This window comes from Thalassophryne amazonica, chromosome 18 (assembly GCF_902500255.1).
Source record: "Thalassophryne amazonica chromosome 18, fThaAma1.1, whole genome shotgun sequence".
NCBI lineage: Eukaryota > Metazoa > Chordata > Actinopteri > Batrachoidiformes > Batrachoididae > Thalassophryne > Thalassophryne amazonica.
In genome coordinates, this window is record NC_047120.1 from 38,402,429 (window position 1) to 38,420,910 (window position 18,482).

Below are 18,482 nucleotides of genomic sequence, written 5' to 3' on the forward strand. Positions count from 1 at the left end.
GTCTGTATTGTAGGACTTAAGTTGTGTTTGAGTTACTGCGCGTACCCTACCTACAAGGAAATGCTACGTGATACACCCAACAAGTCTGGCACATAGATGTGTCGTAATTAGATGGCAGAATGCCAAAACAAAAAAAAAAGTGCACCATTGATACCAAACAACTTCATGACACATCGCACCGTGATGCCCAAAACAGCGAGTTTTGAGAAAAATTTTCAGCAATGGAATCGTCCATTTTGTGTGAACTCATTCACACGCCATGCAGTCTGTATTATGCCTGAGCGCATTACGCACATAAAGTCCAGTTTAACTAGTGTGCACGTCCTGGGCCATGGCATGGGCCTGTTGATGCGAGTCTGGCCCAACTTTCAGAGGTGTTCTGTGGTGCAGTCCGCTGGGACCACGCCCCATGCCGAGTGGAGAAAAGATCAAATACAGAGGAGTCCATTCTCCTGTGGAGTCCTCGCTTGAAAGCAGTTTTCTGCAGCGCAATTCAACTGACCGCTGCCCACATGTGACCACAAACATTACTACTTTTAATAATAGTTTTCAATTCAGTCAGCAACATGAAAAACGGGTCTGATTTCTCACCTTATTAATGAACGTGAACTGTGGTCAGAGCACTAAGCTGCAAAGTATTTCCTCTTCAACCTCCATGAAAACCTTATCATGTGTGCAGTATGAATGATTGACACAGCTGAGAAATGCATTATCTATTCGTGCAGGACATGCTTAATGTGGCTTTATATGGAGAGATGAGTGAAATTCTCAGTAATTTGTGGCATCCGAACACAGAGTGTGGGCCAGCTGCACTGTTTACCTTCTGTAATACGAGCCAAAGAAATTACCTCAGGATACATTAATCTTGTGTGAACACAAACGTTTGCGCAAAAGGAGTTTTTTTGCAGTTTATAAAGCATGGAGGTGTGTGACACAAACAGTGCCTCCTTGGTACTTGGGTGAGTGCAGATAAAATATACAGACATCTGTTTTGCATGTATGACAGGTGATCGTGTCTTGTGTAATGTGACTGACTGATGAATCCCTTATTGCATAAGTGATGTGGGTGACACAGGCTGTATCTGGTTTTCTATGGGAAGATTGAATGAAATCCTTAGTCATTTGTGTCACCCAAAAGCAGCGTGTGCATCCATATAGATGCGCCTTTTACCTTCTCCTTAAATTTAAATTTTTTTTTAATCCATGTCTGTTTATATCTCTGAACCAGATCAGATCAAGTACAGAAAGATGGCTTAAGCCTTGATTATATTTTGTCCCAGGAATGTTATATATGCTACCTGCACATGCGCCATTCTCCTTGTACAAATGGAATTGTATCAGGAAGGGCATCTGGCATCATACTTGTGCCAAATCAAGAAGCAGATTCATACCAGATCCCCACAACATTTCATTTCTTTTTGTAAATTCAATGCACAAGAGGCAGTACAGAGAAAAGCTGTTTAACAATTGTGTAATATCCTTATTTGGCAATAAAGCTCCCAAACCAAAGTTACATGTACAATTGCAATACTCTTCAAACACAATGGTTCTGGTTTACAGTCTGCTCATTATGAAAGACCCTGTCAAAAAGGGGGCAATGGGAGTGTTGGGGGGAAAAAAATGGTCAATGACATCTCAACGGGGTCTTTAGGTTAGAATATAATGAAGCAGCAACTATTTGAAGCTTGTTCAGAACAACACAGGCTGTACGCTGAATCAATAGGAGCTCTTGTCTCGAGTTTTCTCAGTGACACTTTGACTTCCCCAATCTGTGCTGGAGTGCTGATCTGGTTGAAAAATGCAGGACCTGGACCTTTAACTCCATCAAAAAGTTGCACTATGTCAAGCCAGCCTGGGAAACTACTGACCCTCCATGTAAACAGAACAGTTAACCCAACCAATGCCACCCATCCATCCATCATTTTCACTGGAATCAGGGAGTCGCGTACTGCTGAATTGCTGCACTTTTTTGTTTTTTATCTTTGCATTTCTTATAGGCTTAGTGTGTCTGAGAAAGTGTGTATGAGAAAGAAAATAACAGAAACTCCGTCAAAGAGCAAACGAGATAAATAAAGTGAAAGAAGAAACATGAAGAACAGGCGAGAGAAGGGGCGTTAGGCATTGTGGTCGCAGACCATGCAGATTGGTTTCAAGCTCAAACCCATCCTGGTTTTGGACAGAACATCAGACACTTGTAAAGCAGAATAAATAAATAGAAAACTAACCGCCACATATAATGTCATGAGCGACATAATAGCTGCAGCGTTAAAGACACCCCAACAGTATATTACCCCTGGCCACAACCCCCAGGAAGCCCACAAAAATATTTAAGTGGGGTTGGGGTGTCAGAAAGACATTGATAACACTGTGGTTGGCCTCGTGATAGACAGCAGTTGTGACGAGCACGAATCATTCAATTTAATAATTGACTGTCATTTTTATATCTTTCAAGTATATTTATTACTTTCTGGCACATCTAAACAACAACACATGAATGCTTGTAGCCACAAAGGGTTTTTGGGAATGGAACCACATCAGTCTGTGGCCACAGATGGCTGACTGGCAATGCTGAGTGTTAATACCCCTGCAGAGGAGCAAGGGAGCCCACTGTGGAGTATAAATAAGAGAGAAAACTTGTTGACATGGATGGTGGAGAGTAGAAATTCAAAATGCCTCCTCCCTTCCTGTCATAAATGTGCAAGACTTTCTTCTCATCTTTCTTCTCGACATCAGCACGCATAGACAACCACTTTCCTGCCAAGGAGGTTGCGTTTTTCGCCTGTGTTCATTTGGTGGTTTCCAGAAAGGAATACTCAAATATTAATAATGACTTTTCATAACATTTAAGGAAAGGGTTTGGTCGTATCTTGGAATAGGAACCACAAATTTTTGTGGAGGAACCACAAACTGAGAGGAACAATCAACCATGTGTCGATCCATTCTCTTCCACCATTTATTGATTTTCACAAAACAAGATCTAGCCTTAAAGAGAAACCATTACATTGTTGAATGCATCTGTTGAAACAGACAGTGCCAGGAATTTTTTTTTCCTCCTTTTATAATTTTTAGGGCGTTTGTCTTTGGGAGGATTCATGCCCTCGGATGAATGTCTTCTGAGATAAATTATTTTTAAATCCCAAAGCCTGGATACACTTTCTTGGTTAACGTGCTTACAAATCGCATTGTTTTGGTGACCACTTTAACACTACATCTCACCGCTTTGTTTGACATGTGATAAACAATAACTCAGCCAACACTGCCGCAGTGATGGGAGCTGCTTATTGTGTTTGCAAGCCATCTCACCACCATACACAAACATGCCGTGAGCTGTGGCCAGCAGACACACACTTGGCGATATCGCCGGCAATTTGTTTAGTGCTCGTAATCCCTGTTAATCAGTGTGTTTGCGCCGGGTGTTTGCTGAAGGTGTCAGCCCCGAGCTAGCGGCCTCTGAGCCACACATTCCACCACTCAGTTTTTAGGGCATGACGGAGCTGACAGCTTGGACGAAATGAATCAATGAACCATAAAAGGATGGAAAAACAAAAGGGTAAACAATGAGGAGCGCAGGTGAGGGCTTAGCATTTGCACGAGAGCAAGAGTAGGTCGGTGCGCGCGTGCATGTGTGTGTTTGGGGGGGGGGAGATCAGCCATTCTGACTGATTTCCTGACACTTGACATACAGCGAGAGGCTTCTTGATCTGGCAACAGCAAAGATGAATAAAAGATGAAACAGACTCAAGAAGAACATGCATGCCACCACCCCCACTCCCAGAGTGAACAGTCACAAATACAGAGAGAGAGACAGAGAGAGAGAGATAGCAAGTAGGCAGGCTGATTTGCATCACGTTTAAATTGTCTGTCATCCGTAACTGCCTCCATACTTCTGTGAAGACAAAGTGTATGCAGCATAGAGGGGATTTCCTCGACTGAATGTCACTCAGAGTGCAGAAAAACTATGTGCAATTTGGCATTTATTTAACGTTTCAGATGCAGCTGTTAATCGTTTAGAAATTCCTAGACAGTCTGATATCTGATATCATCAGCTGTGACAATTAACCTGCTCATTTCAGAGATGGAAAAAAGTAACAACACAGATCTTTGGGCAATCACTCAGTTTTCTTTGGATTCCAGCCTAGAATTTGTCACTTTCAATATCTCTGAAGACAAGATAATTGAAGTTAAGAACTACAACAGGCACACTGTTAACCATTTCAGCCGAGGAATGCTGTCAAGTTCTAGAAGTAGACTTTGGTTTCATCATTTCGTTCATGGCTTGTTGATCGGTCGGACAGTGTGATGACAAACGTTGTCTCTTTTCACTGTCTGCTGCATCTCTATCAGTAAGCTTCTTGGATTTAAGCTAAAACAGGATCTGCTCAAACTATGTGCCAAAAAAAACATAGACCTGCTCAAGACCAAATAAATCAAAACGCAATATGAATACCACAAGTATGGCACCAGCTCTTTGACATAAAAACACTCCAGACATTGTTTGCTTTCATAAAAGTTTTCATCAGCTAAACAATTGTTTTGCAGATGATATTCATCAGGCACATCCAGTCAGATATAATTCAAAGCACACATCCCGTGCTAACTTCTACAACGTAAATTCCTTATTTTAAAACAGAGTACACATTCCTTCAGGTTTTCATCCCAACTCTGCTGTTTGTGTTACATTTGGTGTTTTAACCATGAATAATTACATATCACTTTTTAAAAATTATTATTAATAGATTTACTATTCACAAATATCAATCCCTATCTGGATCCAGACTGTAGTCCGAATAGTTTACGGGGGAGATTGTTCTGTGATTCTAACATTGTAATCTTAAGAAAGGATAATTATAAATACATACAATAAATAGTAATGTAAAAAATATAGTATGCATTGTCTCAGGCTGAGGTGCAGGAGCAACGTTTGAATGCAGAAGTATGGACCATCAACAAGAAAAAGAAAAACCCACAATAACCTTTGTGGCTCTTGTAGGATCATGATGAAAATGAAGTTTGACCTTGCCAACACTGAGCAAAAGCTTTGAGTAAAACTTAAACTGATGCGTCATACAGGACTGAAACAGGACTCCAGAAAGCTTTGTGTTGCAGACATCATCCGGTATTACTATACACAGGTAATCTTGATATACTTGCTTCCACAACATTTTGTCAAAATCTTTTCACATCTTTGGAGAGATTCTGCCAAGTACACATTGGTTTGGGGCTACAAAAACTTTTGGGCATTTTTCAGAAATAAGAAGTGAAACAAAATGTTTGATACACTGTTGACATGTGTTGCATCCAACGGCACAGAGTGCAGTTTCTATCAGATCAGATTATTTAAAAAAAAAAAAAAAAAAAAAAGCTACAGATGAGTGAAAATAATTGGAACTGAGTCGAGTTTGGCCAGGCTGTCTTGGAATTGAGCCGAGTTCAGTTCTGTTCATATGAGTGAGAGCCCAGCAGCTATGGAAATAACTTTCCATGGATAGCGACTATAGTGCCGTGTGGCCGTGGTACACAGCTCGGAGCTTCTAATGAGCTCTGCTCTTTTACTGCCAGGCTAATGCGAACCTCAGGAGAGCCTGACACTCCTATTCTTTCTCTCTCTCTGCGCCCTCCTGTCTCCCAGCGGCAGGCAAACTCTCCAAAACCTTAATGGCCACCTTTGGGACTTAGGACAAGTGAATCTTTTGCAGATCTACTGTCATCACTTTCTCCTCTTCCTCCACAAATACCTTTTCTTTTTAAAGGTGCTTAAGAGTTTCCCATCTGACGTGTCTTTATTATGATGAACAGCAAGTGATTAACAAAACCATATTTTTGATTTTTGTTTTGCAGAGCCTCTGGAACACCTTTGAAATGCGCTAAAAATGGTTTATTTATCTACAATGATTGACTATTACCTCTGGAGGATGAATGCCTGGTTGTGCTCTGACAAATGTTACAATCATCCAAATTATCATATTAAAAGGGGTCTAAGTCACACATAACACAGAGGGAGGGTTTGTGCACACAGTCCTCAATGCTCAGCCTCGTTTCGACTGCTTTTTACAAGAGCGGACACAAGTGCTCGCTAAAAAGCAAAGGTAATGGCAGCACTCACGTCTGACTTATCTGCCAGAGTGAGTGAGCAGAAATAATGGTGCAGGCTTTTTTTTTTTTTTAAACAGGGTGTCTCTGCTTGCTCACTTGGTTCACTGGTGCAAGCTTTTGACAGTAAGTTCCTGTCAGGCTCGACGGCTGTTATTCTGCACTACAGGAAGAGGTTCCCGTTTGTGCGGCCATATTGTCTTCACCAGTGTGGGCGGTGTTGACTGGACACCATGATGGAGACAGAACTGACTCGCCTCACCGCAGGTCTCCGCTTTCACAATTAACCGGCTACAATTTGAGGATAAAAGCTGCCTGTTCCGTTTCTCCTCCACCAGACGCGTTCCATTCTGGGACAGGCTATGCTAGCTTAAGCAGTGGGAAGTGAGGGCCCCCACACTGACCAAGCACTTCCTCGTAGTCAGCGAGGCCTGTAGCAGTGCACGCCTACGATTGGATGAGCTGACCGTGACACTGGACACTAAACTCACACACCAGCAGTGCAAGTGCACAGCTGGAAAATGAAGAAAACAGTTCATGAGGGAGGAACCAGAGTGCAGTCGCACCATTAAATAGTAATCCAGTCATTTAGGGAGTCAAGGTGGAGGTTTAGGCCACATGGGCATGGTTTCAAATTCAGGTTTTTTTTTTTTTTTGTCTCCAGGCTTTGGGTAAAGGATGTCAACCTGCTGTCAGCTGTATGGTTGACTGGCGCTTGGTCCCTGTGGAGCTGGCATGGAGTTCCAGGAATCAGTAAACAGAGTGCCAAACTGTCCACTCATCTGAATTAACTTGCTCTTTTCTAGAACTACAAGTCATTTAGAACATCCGAAGATTGCAACCAGTTTTAAAACTAAATCATGGCTCATATTTAAGGTTCTAGTACACTTCAAAAATGTTCATAACAAAGGAAAAATCTTGTGGCTCAGGCTGCTGCCAGTAATGTTCCTTCTGTGGTCCAAGAACTCATATACAGAATTTTCTTTTGTGTTTTCTACTTCTGAATTCTCAGCTATGATTGGTCACTTTGTCATATGACAGATTGTGTCCTTATAGAGGGCCTGACACAAATGGTTTGACTCTGCACTCTTTCAGACCTACGTTTGTTCATGCTAGCACTTGAGTAAAAGTCAAGCCCGCCCACTGGACATCAAAAATGTGTAACACATGGAATAGGGAAAAAGAGTTCCTTAAATGGCCGCTTGAGGCTGATTCCAAAATCCAGCAAGTTCACATAGAAGCCCATGTCAATTAGGGGTGTGGCTGCTTTGGGTGAGTTAGTCTGTGCTGTTGAGCCAAGAGTTCAGAGCTAAAGTTGCAAACAGCACGAGGTGTGGCTCCTAGTTGTTGTGGAGGACTGTGTCTGTCCATTCTGAATATTTTATTTCAAATATCTGTAATAATACGGCTTGCTGTGTGTTTAGTTGCCTTGGTGGATCATCTAAGAAGTCTGCGCTCCAGTATTTCCACTGAGTGAAATTTTTGTGTTTAATTTTGTATACGGTGCTAGGACTTTTAGCACACACACACACACACACACACACACACAGAGAGTTGCTTCAGCTGCTTGTTTTCAAACGGGGTCGCCACAGCAGATCTGATGTGGATTTGCATGTTGAACTGGAGTAGCTGAAGTTTTAAGGTGGATGCCCTTCCTGACAACTCCATATTACATGAAGAAACTGGTAGGGTTGGGGTTCGAACTAGAAACTCTTGGCACTGAATCCAAGCACACTAACCACTTTGCCACCGCCCCTAGTACAGAGGGTCTGTGATAACAGTTCAATCTATAGTCAACTACAAGAATCTGTAGAGAACAGGCAGCTTCTGGAAGTATCCTTACTAATGTCAGATGCATTCACCTGTTTATTACGAAAAACAATTTATAAAATAAATAACTGTATATCTAGATTGCCAGTTCTCTACAACCCCAATTTGTCAGCATCCCAACTTCATTGGAATTGGGGTTGTAATATTAGTTACTACTAGCAGCTGTTTAACTCAAAGCACAATAAAACTGAATGTCCAAATACAGGGTTCATGTTTTACAACGATATGGAGAAATGATAACCCTCCTCTTGCAGTATATTTTTTATATTTTTGTGAAAAATGATCAGTTCAACAAAGATAACCACTTTTGCTGTATTTCTCTGATAGCTCAAAAAGTATGTTCTCATGGATTTTGTGTTTTGCTTTAAACTCCCAACTCATTTGCCGTGTTTTGTGGGTATGACTTTTTTGCTGCGTCACACATCTGATGTGTTTACATTTACACTGCTACAAGAACATAAGGTTGTTTACAAGACCGCAAGCTTCTTTATTTTTCTCTGTCTGCTTTCAAAGTGCACCAGATTGATGCATTTAACTTTAAAGTGTACAAAAGTTTCTTCCATGCCCCCATGCTAGTTCAACAGCTGTGCCTCATTTCTGGCTCACCCACTTTAACTGACTGACTCCTACAATCACAGGACTCAGCTTTTCAAAATACTACCAATGTGAAACGACAAATACAGTTAAATGTACTTTTGTCTTCTGAAGTATATCAGCGCTTTCAAGTTTTTTGTTTTTTTTTCCCCACAGACAGCGGCTTTGAAATCCCCAGTGGGGTTTGTAGGTTGTAGCAGCATTCTTTAAATCTGCAGATGGTCAACACACAGGCGCTGTCAGGAAGCAGACATGGTTCTGACCCCAGTCACAGACCCTTAACCCATCTCCACACGTCACCTCCAATCAAGCCTGACCAATCGATACAGGGTATCCCAGAGGAGCCGAGCCGCTGCCACATTTGTGTTTGTTGTCTGTGCGTTTCAGAAATGAAAATTATTTGTTGCCTCACAGCTGAGCCTGTCACTGGCAAACAGCATGAGCAGTTCCTGAATAAGACAACACTGTTACACGCTTGTGTCATGTGTGCAAACATCACTTTTGTGACTGATGCTTTTCACTGGCGCTCTATAGAACCAGGTGTCCCCTTTTGGCCATTGACAGGAAGGAAGGAAGGAGGGCGAGGTCAGCGGTAACACTGAGTGGATGGGTCACCTACATGGAAACAGCAGCACCCCTGTGGAGCACAGATAAAAGGACGTGCACCCATCCAGAACAGTCCATGACATGGACAGGAGCAGCAGTCTGGCTCTCACTGAAGAAGCACCGGAGGGGGGGGGTGCTGCACACTTCCGTGAGGATTCCAAGTCTGGTAGCGGAACACGGTTTTCTCAGCGCTTCAACAATGCTCCACTTGTCCTTTTGTTGTGTGGCACCATTACGAGCTTTTACTGACGCTACTTTGCAAGTCTGTTTACCTCCAGAGTGTTTTAAATAACAGACTCCATACAAAGGTCGACACGCTGCTGAGGGACGGTGCCGTTTCAATCCCAACAGTCTTAAGACTGAAGCTTCAACTTTGATCACATACCACAGCACACTGGTTTAGTGCACCAACTCCAGTTGCAGCATGTATCTTTAAACAAGCAAAGCCTGTGGTAGTGCACATACAACACACATGCTGACTGTAGCCTTCAGATATGAAATTCAAAATCAGGGCAATCCTAGCTCATTTACTTGTTTTAACACAAAAGCAACTGGAACATTTCAAAGCATTTGTTTTGAATCAGTCGATGACATCCTGAAGCATCATTTAGCAGACAGCTTGTGATTTCCTATTTGATATGGACTCAAAAGATGGTTCATAAATACTCTGGAGCAGTGCATTAAGTCAGCATCACTTATTTGTAAAATCGAAGGTAAAGGTTTTTTTCTTTTTTGCTGTCCCCAGGCACACGTTTTATCATTTGTTGAATTCCAGTGTTAGTTTCCTGCTCTGTTCTAGATTTTTGTCTCTAATTTGCCCACATATATAGTTGCAATCATCTTAGTAAGCACACAGCAAAGCAAAGCAAACAAGGAAAAACTCACCTTGCAACCAACCCAGTCTCATGGCAGTTTGTGGCGGCATTACGAAAAGTCCATTAATCTATGAGTTCATGCCAGGGGCACAAAAATGGGGCACTTTTCGTGACAGGGGCATGAATTAATTTCGTGACACGGCACGAAATGTGAAGTGATGGTGGTGGTGGTGGTGGGGGGGGGTCATGGTTAGTGGAGGGTAGACATTTACAGTATGGTTAGAGTTAGGACAAGCTGAAGATTAGATTATAAATAGCAAAATTAAAAAAATATCATGAAAACTGGGTGCTTTTCATGACAGGGGCACGAAAACAAATATGACACTGGGCTGTTGTTCTTGGCTTTATTTGCAATCTTTCTTATGTCTGTGGTTGTCAATAAGGATAATCAAAGTTCCAGGTCCGACTCAGTAAACTTCGTCCGTCTTCGGCCGCCACACTCAACACCTAGCGGTCGTGCCGGTTCTTGCTCCAGCTGTACCGCAGTCAATAAAATTTGCCGAAATAAAAAAGATTTTGGCATGCGGATGGGGATGATAAACTAATGCTTTTTTTTTTGCGTTCATGCGTGGGGGGGTGCATTTGCTCGTGTTTTCTTAATTTGAAAGTCCTGTGGCTTTTCTCTAGTCACTGCTTACACAAAGTCCAAAATAAATAAATAAATAAGTGTCCTGTTCTGATGAACTCTTGCAGCAAAAAATGCCTTTAAATGAAAGAAGCTGAATTTAATTACACTACACAAACTCATATGGTGATAACCATTTTCCAGCATGCTCCCTACTACTTGTTTAATGCTGAGGGAGGAGCAACGGCGTCAAACGCTGCCAGGCTCTGACAGTGAGCCGAGCCCACGACACGACAGCAAAACCACAGCACAGTAATTATGTATCAAAGACCCTTCAGAGCCAATAGCACCGAATGGAATATGAACAGAGTGACGTGCACCACAAACTGACAGGACACGATGAGGGTGGCAGTCAACAAGAGTTATGAGTAAATAAACTAGCATTCACTTACACAGACAGAGAGCAAAAACAACACCGGAGCAGCAGCGAGGAGGAGGAGGAGGAACAGCAGCGAGGAGGCCCACTTTGCTCCAAAATCCAAACTGTCCCAAAACTAAGTGTAAGTGGCACCAAAACAAGTGAACATAATTTTCTCTGGATTGACCAAATTAGTATTTGAGTAAATGTTTCTCAACAAGTACGTGTTGTTACAGAGCAAACTACTGATACAGGACTCATTCCGTGGTATGAAATGATTTCATAATGTCCTTAATGCTTGTTAACTCCAGTGCAGTTTTTGCTTTTTTATTTGTTTGTTCATTTTTGATTATTTAATATTATTTACATGCAATTTACAGTAGTGTAAAAACAAACATTTTTATTTGCGTCAACAGATCTCAGACACCAAAATATCACTTTCTTAAAGTAAAAGCACAACTAATTGTTTCTCAGCAACTTAAATATGTCATCATCTTTGATGTTTTTAAACAGTTTATGTCATAAAAAGGATGTCTGATTGCACAACTATAATTTCATTCCTTGGTATTCAAATAAAAGGTTCATAATCTTATATTACCAGTGAGTTCAACAGCCTGGAAATGCAGGATTTTGACACACAGGGAAGTTTAGAAGCTTATTTATCACTCAAATGACCCCCACTTGGGTTATGAGAGTACACAATATGAGAAGCATATGACAAAATACACAATGACTAAAGCCAAAGCTTACAAACATATACACACTACAATGACTCTGGCAACATATTGTGCAGAGATCCAGCTCTTCATCCATTAAAAACTACTATATGGCTCACAATATGCTAAACTGTTATGAAAGTGTAACACAAAGGTCAATTTTTCAAGTTACATGTTTTTATTGCAAACTAGTTTGAAATTGTAGTAGTACACATATTTCTTTCATAAACCACAAAGCTCAAGATAACTAACTATTAACTTTTATTAATTTCACTTTTCCATAATGGAAAAGTGAAATTAATAAGAGTATGGACCCTTGCGGATGTTATTTTTGGAGGACAATTCTCAGGTTGTTTTAAACTTGTTATAATTTCTTAATACGCGTATCTTTTATACAAATTGACGATGTATATCGGAGAATACATATTTCAAAGTAGAATGCCCATCTAAGTGTAAATGTTAGCTATAGTTTATGCGACTTTTAACCATCTATATCTCCCACTTGGTTTTGACAGACGGCGTAACATCCGCAAGGGTCATTTTTAATTTAATTTTTTTGTACTTAAAATTGACTCAAGGGCCTTTTATTTCCTTTTAATTTTTCATTTCATGGGTTTTCTATTGACTAACACACAATGCAATTGCCTTGAGGTTGGTTTGAAAAAAATATGACCTGGTTGAAAAAGTGAGGTCCAATTGTGTTATGTGATGGAAAAAAAACAAAAAAACAAAAAAAAAACCTTATTTTCAATTTTTCTTTATTTTATGAGCAACAAAATACACTCAAATTATGCATACTATATATACACATTAGTTACATTAGTGTTAACAATAACAAACATTTCTATTCAACAATCCATATTTAATAAACACATTCATGAAGTACCTCAGGTGTAATATAACGGTTTAGCATACTGTGAGCCACATTAAGAATTAACACAAGGTATTTTCTACATTGTACAACCTTCAAATGAAGTTGTAATGGAAAATGGGGGGGGGGGGGGGGGTGATTCTTACATTTACATTGACTTCTATAGCTGATATAACCACAGGAGCAAGGGATTACTTTGGGAAGCCTTTGTCAAGAGCAACAATACAGAGTTACATTTACAAATGCTACTTAAAACTTTCCTATGCAAAAAGAAGCCTTATGTTAATCTTGTCCAGAAGCAGCCTCATCTCTGGCCTAGGAGGCACCTGAGCAGGACTACCACACACTGAAAATGTGATTTTAGAACAACATATGCTGCCAAACAAGAAGACCTCCTTCCCAAAGACATTCTTGCATTTTTCAAGAAGACAATGCAAAACCACATTCTGTACACATTACAAAGGCATGGATGTACTGGACTGGCGGAGAATTTTGAAATGAATAAGGCAACAATGACGTGTTGCACAACTTAAAATGCGTTTGCAGGAAGAATGGGACAAAGTAACATCTGAAAAGCTTCACTGATTGGTATCCAAATGTCAATATGTCTTAAGTGTTGTGAGAAGGAATGACCAGAAAAAAGATAAGTATCTTTCATTCATACAGGAATTAATATTTGTTTCTGGCACCTCTGGTCAAGTGACATTATAAAATTGTTGAAATGGCACATTGCGTCACATACAAATTGGCAAATAAAATACAGTGACAACACTCCATAGCAGACTTACTGATCACACTGGAGCTTTAACTCAACAAAAACCAGAAGCAGAAACAGACACAGCAAGTAAACAAAGGCAACCAGAGCTCAGGATATAATTTTTCTTACAATGCAGGCATTTCACATAAAATATTTGCTGGATATCTGCTGGGCACTCACACAGGAACCTCGGACATGTGCACATACCCTTCCTACTTCATGTTGTCTGCAAAATCTCATGGAGTGGACTCACTACATTTCTCATGGAATTTCCCCCAAGATAAATTATGAGATACACCATAGAAATAAAACTATTTTATAACAACTACAACATTTGTGAAAAAAAAAAAAAATCAAAAGGTATTTCTGCTTTAATGACCATACACTACACATATAGGTCTCAATTAATGTGATGTAATACAGTATGCTTTTTCTAATTTCAGTTTTTATTGATTTCGTGCCGCCCCCCCCCCCCCTTCAAAAAAGGTTTTCAACATATTTATTCTCACCACAGAGTCACTGGTAATTTAATATCTGTGACAGAATAACTTTCAAGATGTTGACATATTTTTCTTATTCCCAAAACTGGATCCAGATCTGGATTCTTTAACATTACTATATTATCCACTTTTGGCCTTGAGGAAGGCGCACACTCTAAATAACTTTACGAATGATTACATTTGCCATTAAGGTTTCTGAGATGAGTGCATGCTGCACTGATCTTGTTCTCAACACTAAACAGTTGTTAACAGAGGACGAACAAATCAGTCTTCTTGCACAAGTTCAATCACTCTGGTTACTCTCATCTGTCTCTTTCTCCTCCTTTGGAGCCGTTCCTGTGTGACCTCTTTGGGATGTGCACCCCCTGATCCAAAAGTATGAATAACGTGTTTGTTAAACATGTCTTATTATCACTGCTTCCCTCCACATGGGACTCCTCTCAGTCCGTATATGCCCACCGGGACCATCAGAGATGGTATAAGCTGGTTCCAATCGCGGGTTGCAGCACGATAGTGCAAATGAACAAACAAAAAGTGAATTGTGAAACCACACAACTTCGTACACGGTTCTCAGTGTGATCAGATCACATTCCCACAGAATTTTCAGGGTTCCCACTGTAGTTTTGCCTCCTGTCTGGAAATTCTCGTGTTCACTCCCAGTTTATCTCCACTCACTTCTAACGGTATGATTGTGAACATGCTGCAGTTTTTTTGTTCCAGTCTTTTTTTTTTCTTTGCACAATTTGGAAAACCTTTTCTCCACTACAACAAATGTGTATGTGTGTGCCACAGAAATACATATTAATAACAGCACTTATTTTATTAAAAGTTTATGAAGACACATTTCCATGTTTTACAGGCCAGACTGAGGGCACGAGTGAGTAAATTAAATTATTTCTGCAGCATAAATGTCAGAGTTTAGCTAAACTCTTGCATAAAATAAGTAAGAAATCACACATTTCACACTTGTCCTGCTAATGGATAAATACTGACAGTCAGTCACTCATATTTCTCTTGACAATGTCAAATAAAAAATAAAAGACTGCTTCACTGAACCGAAAACGTGACTACACTAAATCGCTGGCTTCAAATCTGCTTCTATTCAATCTGAAAACCAAGATCAGTCAATTCTTTCTTTTAAGCGATTAGATTTCATGGCTTTAAAAAGGAGCAGAAGACAATTTTCCACAATGTTCCAAAAAATTGCTAGAAGCACTCAAAAAAAAAAAAAAAAAAGCTTAACGCAATAAATTGGTACATCATGTTTTCAAGTTAAATCTTGAATCAATCTTGATGGCTGCCAGCACTCCGGCTGTTTTGCTTTTTTGTTTGTTTGCTTTTCTTCTCATTTTGTCAAAAGCTGACTGGGCCCTCTTCAAGGTTTTGCGTATTTAAGACTTGACTGTTAGACACAGAAAACAAACAAACAAAAATCTATAGAATCACTTATGATCATTTTATCAGATTACTTCATCAGATATAAAACTTTAAAACTTTTTAAAATGTTGTATTCAATACACACAAAAAGTCAGTTGACAAAATTTTAGAACTTATTTAAAATCAAGGTCTTCAAATATAACATTTTTATGAAGTATTTACCTTTGTTGGTTTTTAAAATCACTTCCAAAAGATTTTATATATATATATATATATATATACACATACACAGTGTATAGGTTGAATTGTAGGGTTATTTGTTTCTGCGTGTTTTATATTAACATCTTGTGACGTAAACGCTAATGAATAATGTTAGTTTGTGAGTTTGAATAATGTGAATTAATGAATGGATTATGTTTGTTTGTTCGACCGCTTAAAGATGTTAAAGGGGGGGGGGGGGGGGGGGTGTTCTCACAGAGTACCTCGTTTTGTGTTGCAGATTTTTTCACGCTGTTAGGCCTGGCGAAAAAAACTTAACCAATTGTCCTAACCCTATCAAGCATATTGATTTTTAAACTCTTAAATTAAGTATCCCAATAAATAAAAACTTCATCAGCGCTCGGATCCAAAACACGCGAATAAACCATTAAACATGCTGAAATGTGTTAAAAAGTAACTATTCATAAAGTTTCTATTTATAAAGACTTTATAAAGTAAACAGTAATAATAATAAATAATAAAGCCGCAACTGACCTCCAAAGATTGTATAATATTTTTATGAACATTAACTTGACAGTGGAGCTGCAGTGTTTCTGTGTGCCCGATAGAGATCACTGCACATCGCAGAAACGTGGAATCTGACCGTAACCACCGATCGGCTTCTCACTAATCACACAGTAATTTACAATTTATGAAAATAACAGTTAAGGACAGTCCGATCGGCGCTAAAAATGAAGACAATAAGGTTTGAAGAAGAAGCGGCTGCGTCATGCGTAAAAGCGCGGCACAGTAAGGATCAAAGCGCTGGTTTGTTATTAATTAAATCATTAATTTAAAATTTCTAATTCAATAATTAGTATTATTATTATCAAAAGTTGTTAGCTAATTAGGAGCCAATTGGCTCCTAATTAGGCACATACAATTATTTAAAATGTGATCCCTGAAGTCTTTCTGAAAATCTATTTGTCCTGTTCCAAATCATGCAGTAATTTATTTCAATCTTACCTGTACCACTCCAGGCCGTTGTCATAGTTGCGGTCGAAGAAGTGCGGCTCCGCTCCCACGGCTCTGATGTCCGGATGGACACGGAGGAACTCCAGCAGAGCCCGGGTGCCTCCTTTCTTCACCCCGATGATGATGGCTTGGGGCAGCTTCTTGCTGCCGGAGCCGTTGGAGAAGCTGGACATGGCACTAGGCTCCGGGATCCTACGCTGATGCTCGTCCCAGTCCTCGGCTCGGTCCGCTTCGTTGTCCAGGAGGTCTCTGGACGCAGCGGTCCTGATGGACGGCTCGTCGTAGTCGGTCTCTATATCCACCCACGCCTGCGGTTTGGGGAGCAGCAGCCTGGACACCAGCTCTGTCCCGCCGGCACTGCTCTCCGTCCTCCTGCCGGTGTCCTTGCCCCGGGAATCGTCCGCTGCCAAACTTGGCATCGTGGAGCAGTAGCCCACGCAGGAGTACAGCATGTAGACCCAGACTAAAAACATGATGCTGAGCAGCAGGAGCTTCTTCTTCACGGGGCTGCAGCAGAACACATGCAGGCTGTGACACACCGAGCTATATCCCATAAGCCTCTAGGGTTATAATCCGCTCCCAGCGGCGCATAGTGCCCGCGCGCACTCGCTCGCTCACTCCCACCGGCACCGCGGCAAACCTCGCCGAATGACGCTCATGCTCACCTGAAACTACGACAAAACTAACTACTCTTTAATGAGCTGAAAAAAAAAAAGCCAACATATCCCGCGACGAAAACGCACTGAGGAAATTTTCACCATAATTCTGGCTAGGAAGTGATTTTTAAAAAAAAAAAAAAACTCCCCGCACGACGACAACGACAGCAGCACCACCGCTGCTGCTGCTCCGCGCGCATCTCACCGCTCGTCAAACCGCACGAGACCTTATACAGGGACAGCGCGAGACTGACAGCGGCGGCCAGCCAATGGCTGCGTCAAACATGAATATGCAGCTATTTGTTGACAGAGGCGGGCCAATCAGAGAAGCGTGTGTGTGTGTGTGTGTGTGTGTGTGTGTGTGTGTGTGTGTGTGTGTGTGTGTGTGTGTGTGTGTGTGTGTGTGTGTGTGTGTGTGTGTGTGTGTGTGTGTGGGCGGGCCATTCTCCGCATGGAGATGAGGCGCGTGCGGAACGCTGCTGAGAGTTTGGGAAACTTTAATTAACCGTTTCCCGGTGTAACGCCGAGTTCTGCGACCCGTCACATCGTGTGAGCGCCTCAGTAATTTTAGGTAATTCACCGAATTGTCGGTTATTGATTGATTTTATTTATCATTAAAATGCCATTGTATAAAATAAATACATCATCGCAAGAAAAGGAGAACACAAAAAGCAACTAGGATTTATTTCCACTGCGGTCCTTTGATAAAACGCACCAACATGCGGACAATGTAGAGAAAACAATGATATATATTAGCGACAAATTACAATAGCAAGTTTAAAACAAATATTAAAAAAAAAGATAAATAACATGCTAAAACGTTAGTATGGAATAACAGGAGAAGACTCCTGAGAAGAAAATTCACTGAGTAAAAATTGTTTATCAAGTGTTCTGAGTCGCTCCCGACAATGTGGCATGCTTTTTATTTATTTATTGTGTAACAAATCCGCAAACACGTTAAGTCGCACACGTTTCCTAAAAAAAAACAACAAAAAAAAAAAACGCTACAATAGGCCACATAATGTGATGGGACACATAAATTAATGTTTACCCGTTCAATGTACATTTTGCTCGCAAAAGATTTGACCAGTTTAGCACAAATACCGTGGAGGCACAGCTGTTTTATGACAGAAGTTTAGAATCAAATAAAACAACTTTGATTTCAGTTAGGTAAGAAAATAAATATAAAAAATATAATAATAAGGTGATGAAACGCGTGAAATGAAATTTGGCAAGAATTATCACTATACTGTTGTAGAAAATAGGTTTTTAATAAGTTTTTTGATTTTCCTTCATCAGTGGATCAGCAGAAAATAAATAACGTCTCAACAACCCGAAGGATTGTTTTTCTATTTCGTTAAAGTGAGTAATTATTTATCTAATTCGAAATCGTT

The 18,482-nt window shown here is 40.5% G+C and overlaps 1 protein-coding gene and 1 long non-coding RNA gene across 3 annotated transcripts in view; both read right to left on the reverse strand.

The window, feature by feature from the left end:
- Positions 1 to 17,191, reverse strand: part of LOC117530221 (heparan sulfate glucosamine 3-O-sulfotransferase 3B1-like) — a 47,052-nt gene extending 29,861 nt beyond the window's left edge. For both annotated transcript variants that reach the window (XR_004566238.1, XM_034193150.1), the window contains exon 1: positions 16,424 to 17,191. Coding sequence is in view for 1 of the 2 variants with exons in the window: in XM_034193150.1 (XP_034049041.1) it covers positions 16,424 to 16,986 (563 nt within the window). In the remaining variant the exon portion in view is untranslated. The remainder of the gene's footprint in view (positions 1 to 16,423) is intronic.
- On the reverse strand, positions 370 to 14,906 carry LOC117530223. The gene is made up of 3 exons (XR_004566240.1): positions 14,896 to 14,906; positions 940 to 944; positions 370 to 462 (listed from the first exon to the last, which is right to left on the reverse strand). It is a non-coding gene; the product is annotated as an uncharacterized LOC117530223 (long non-coding RNA).
- Positions 17,192 to 18,482: the final 1,291 nt, after the last annotated feature.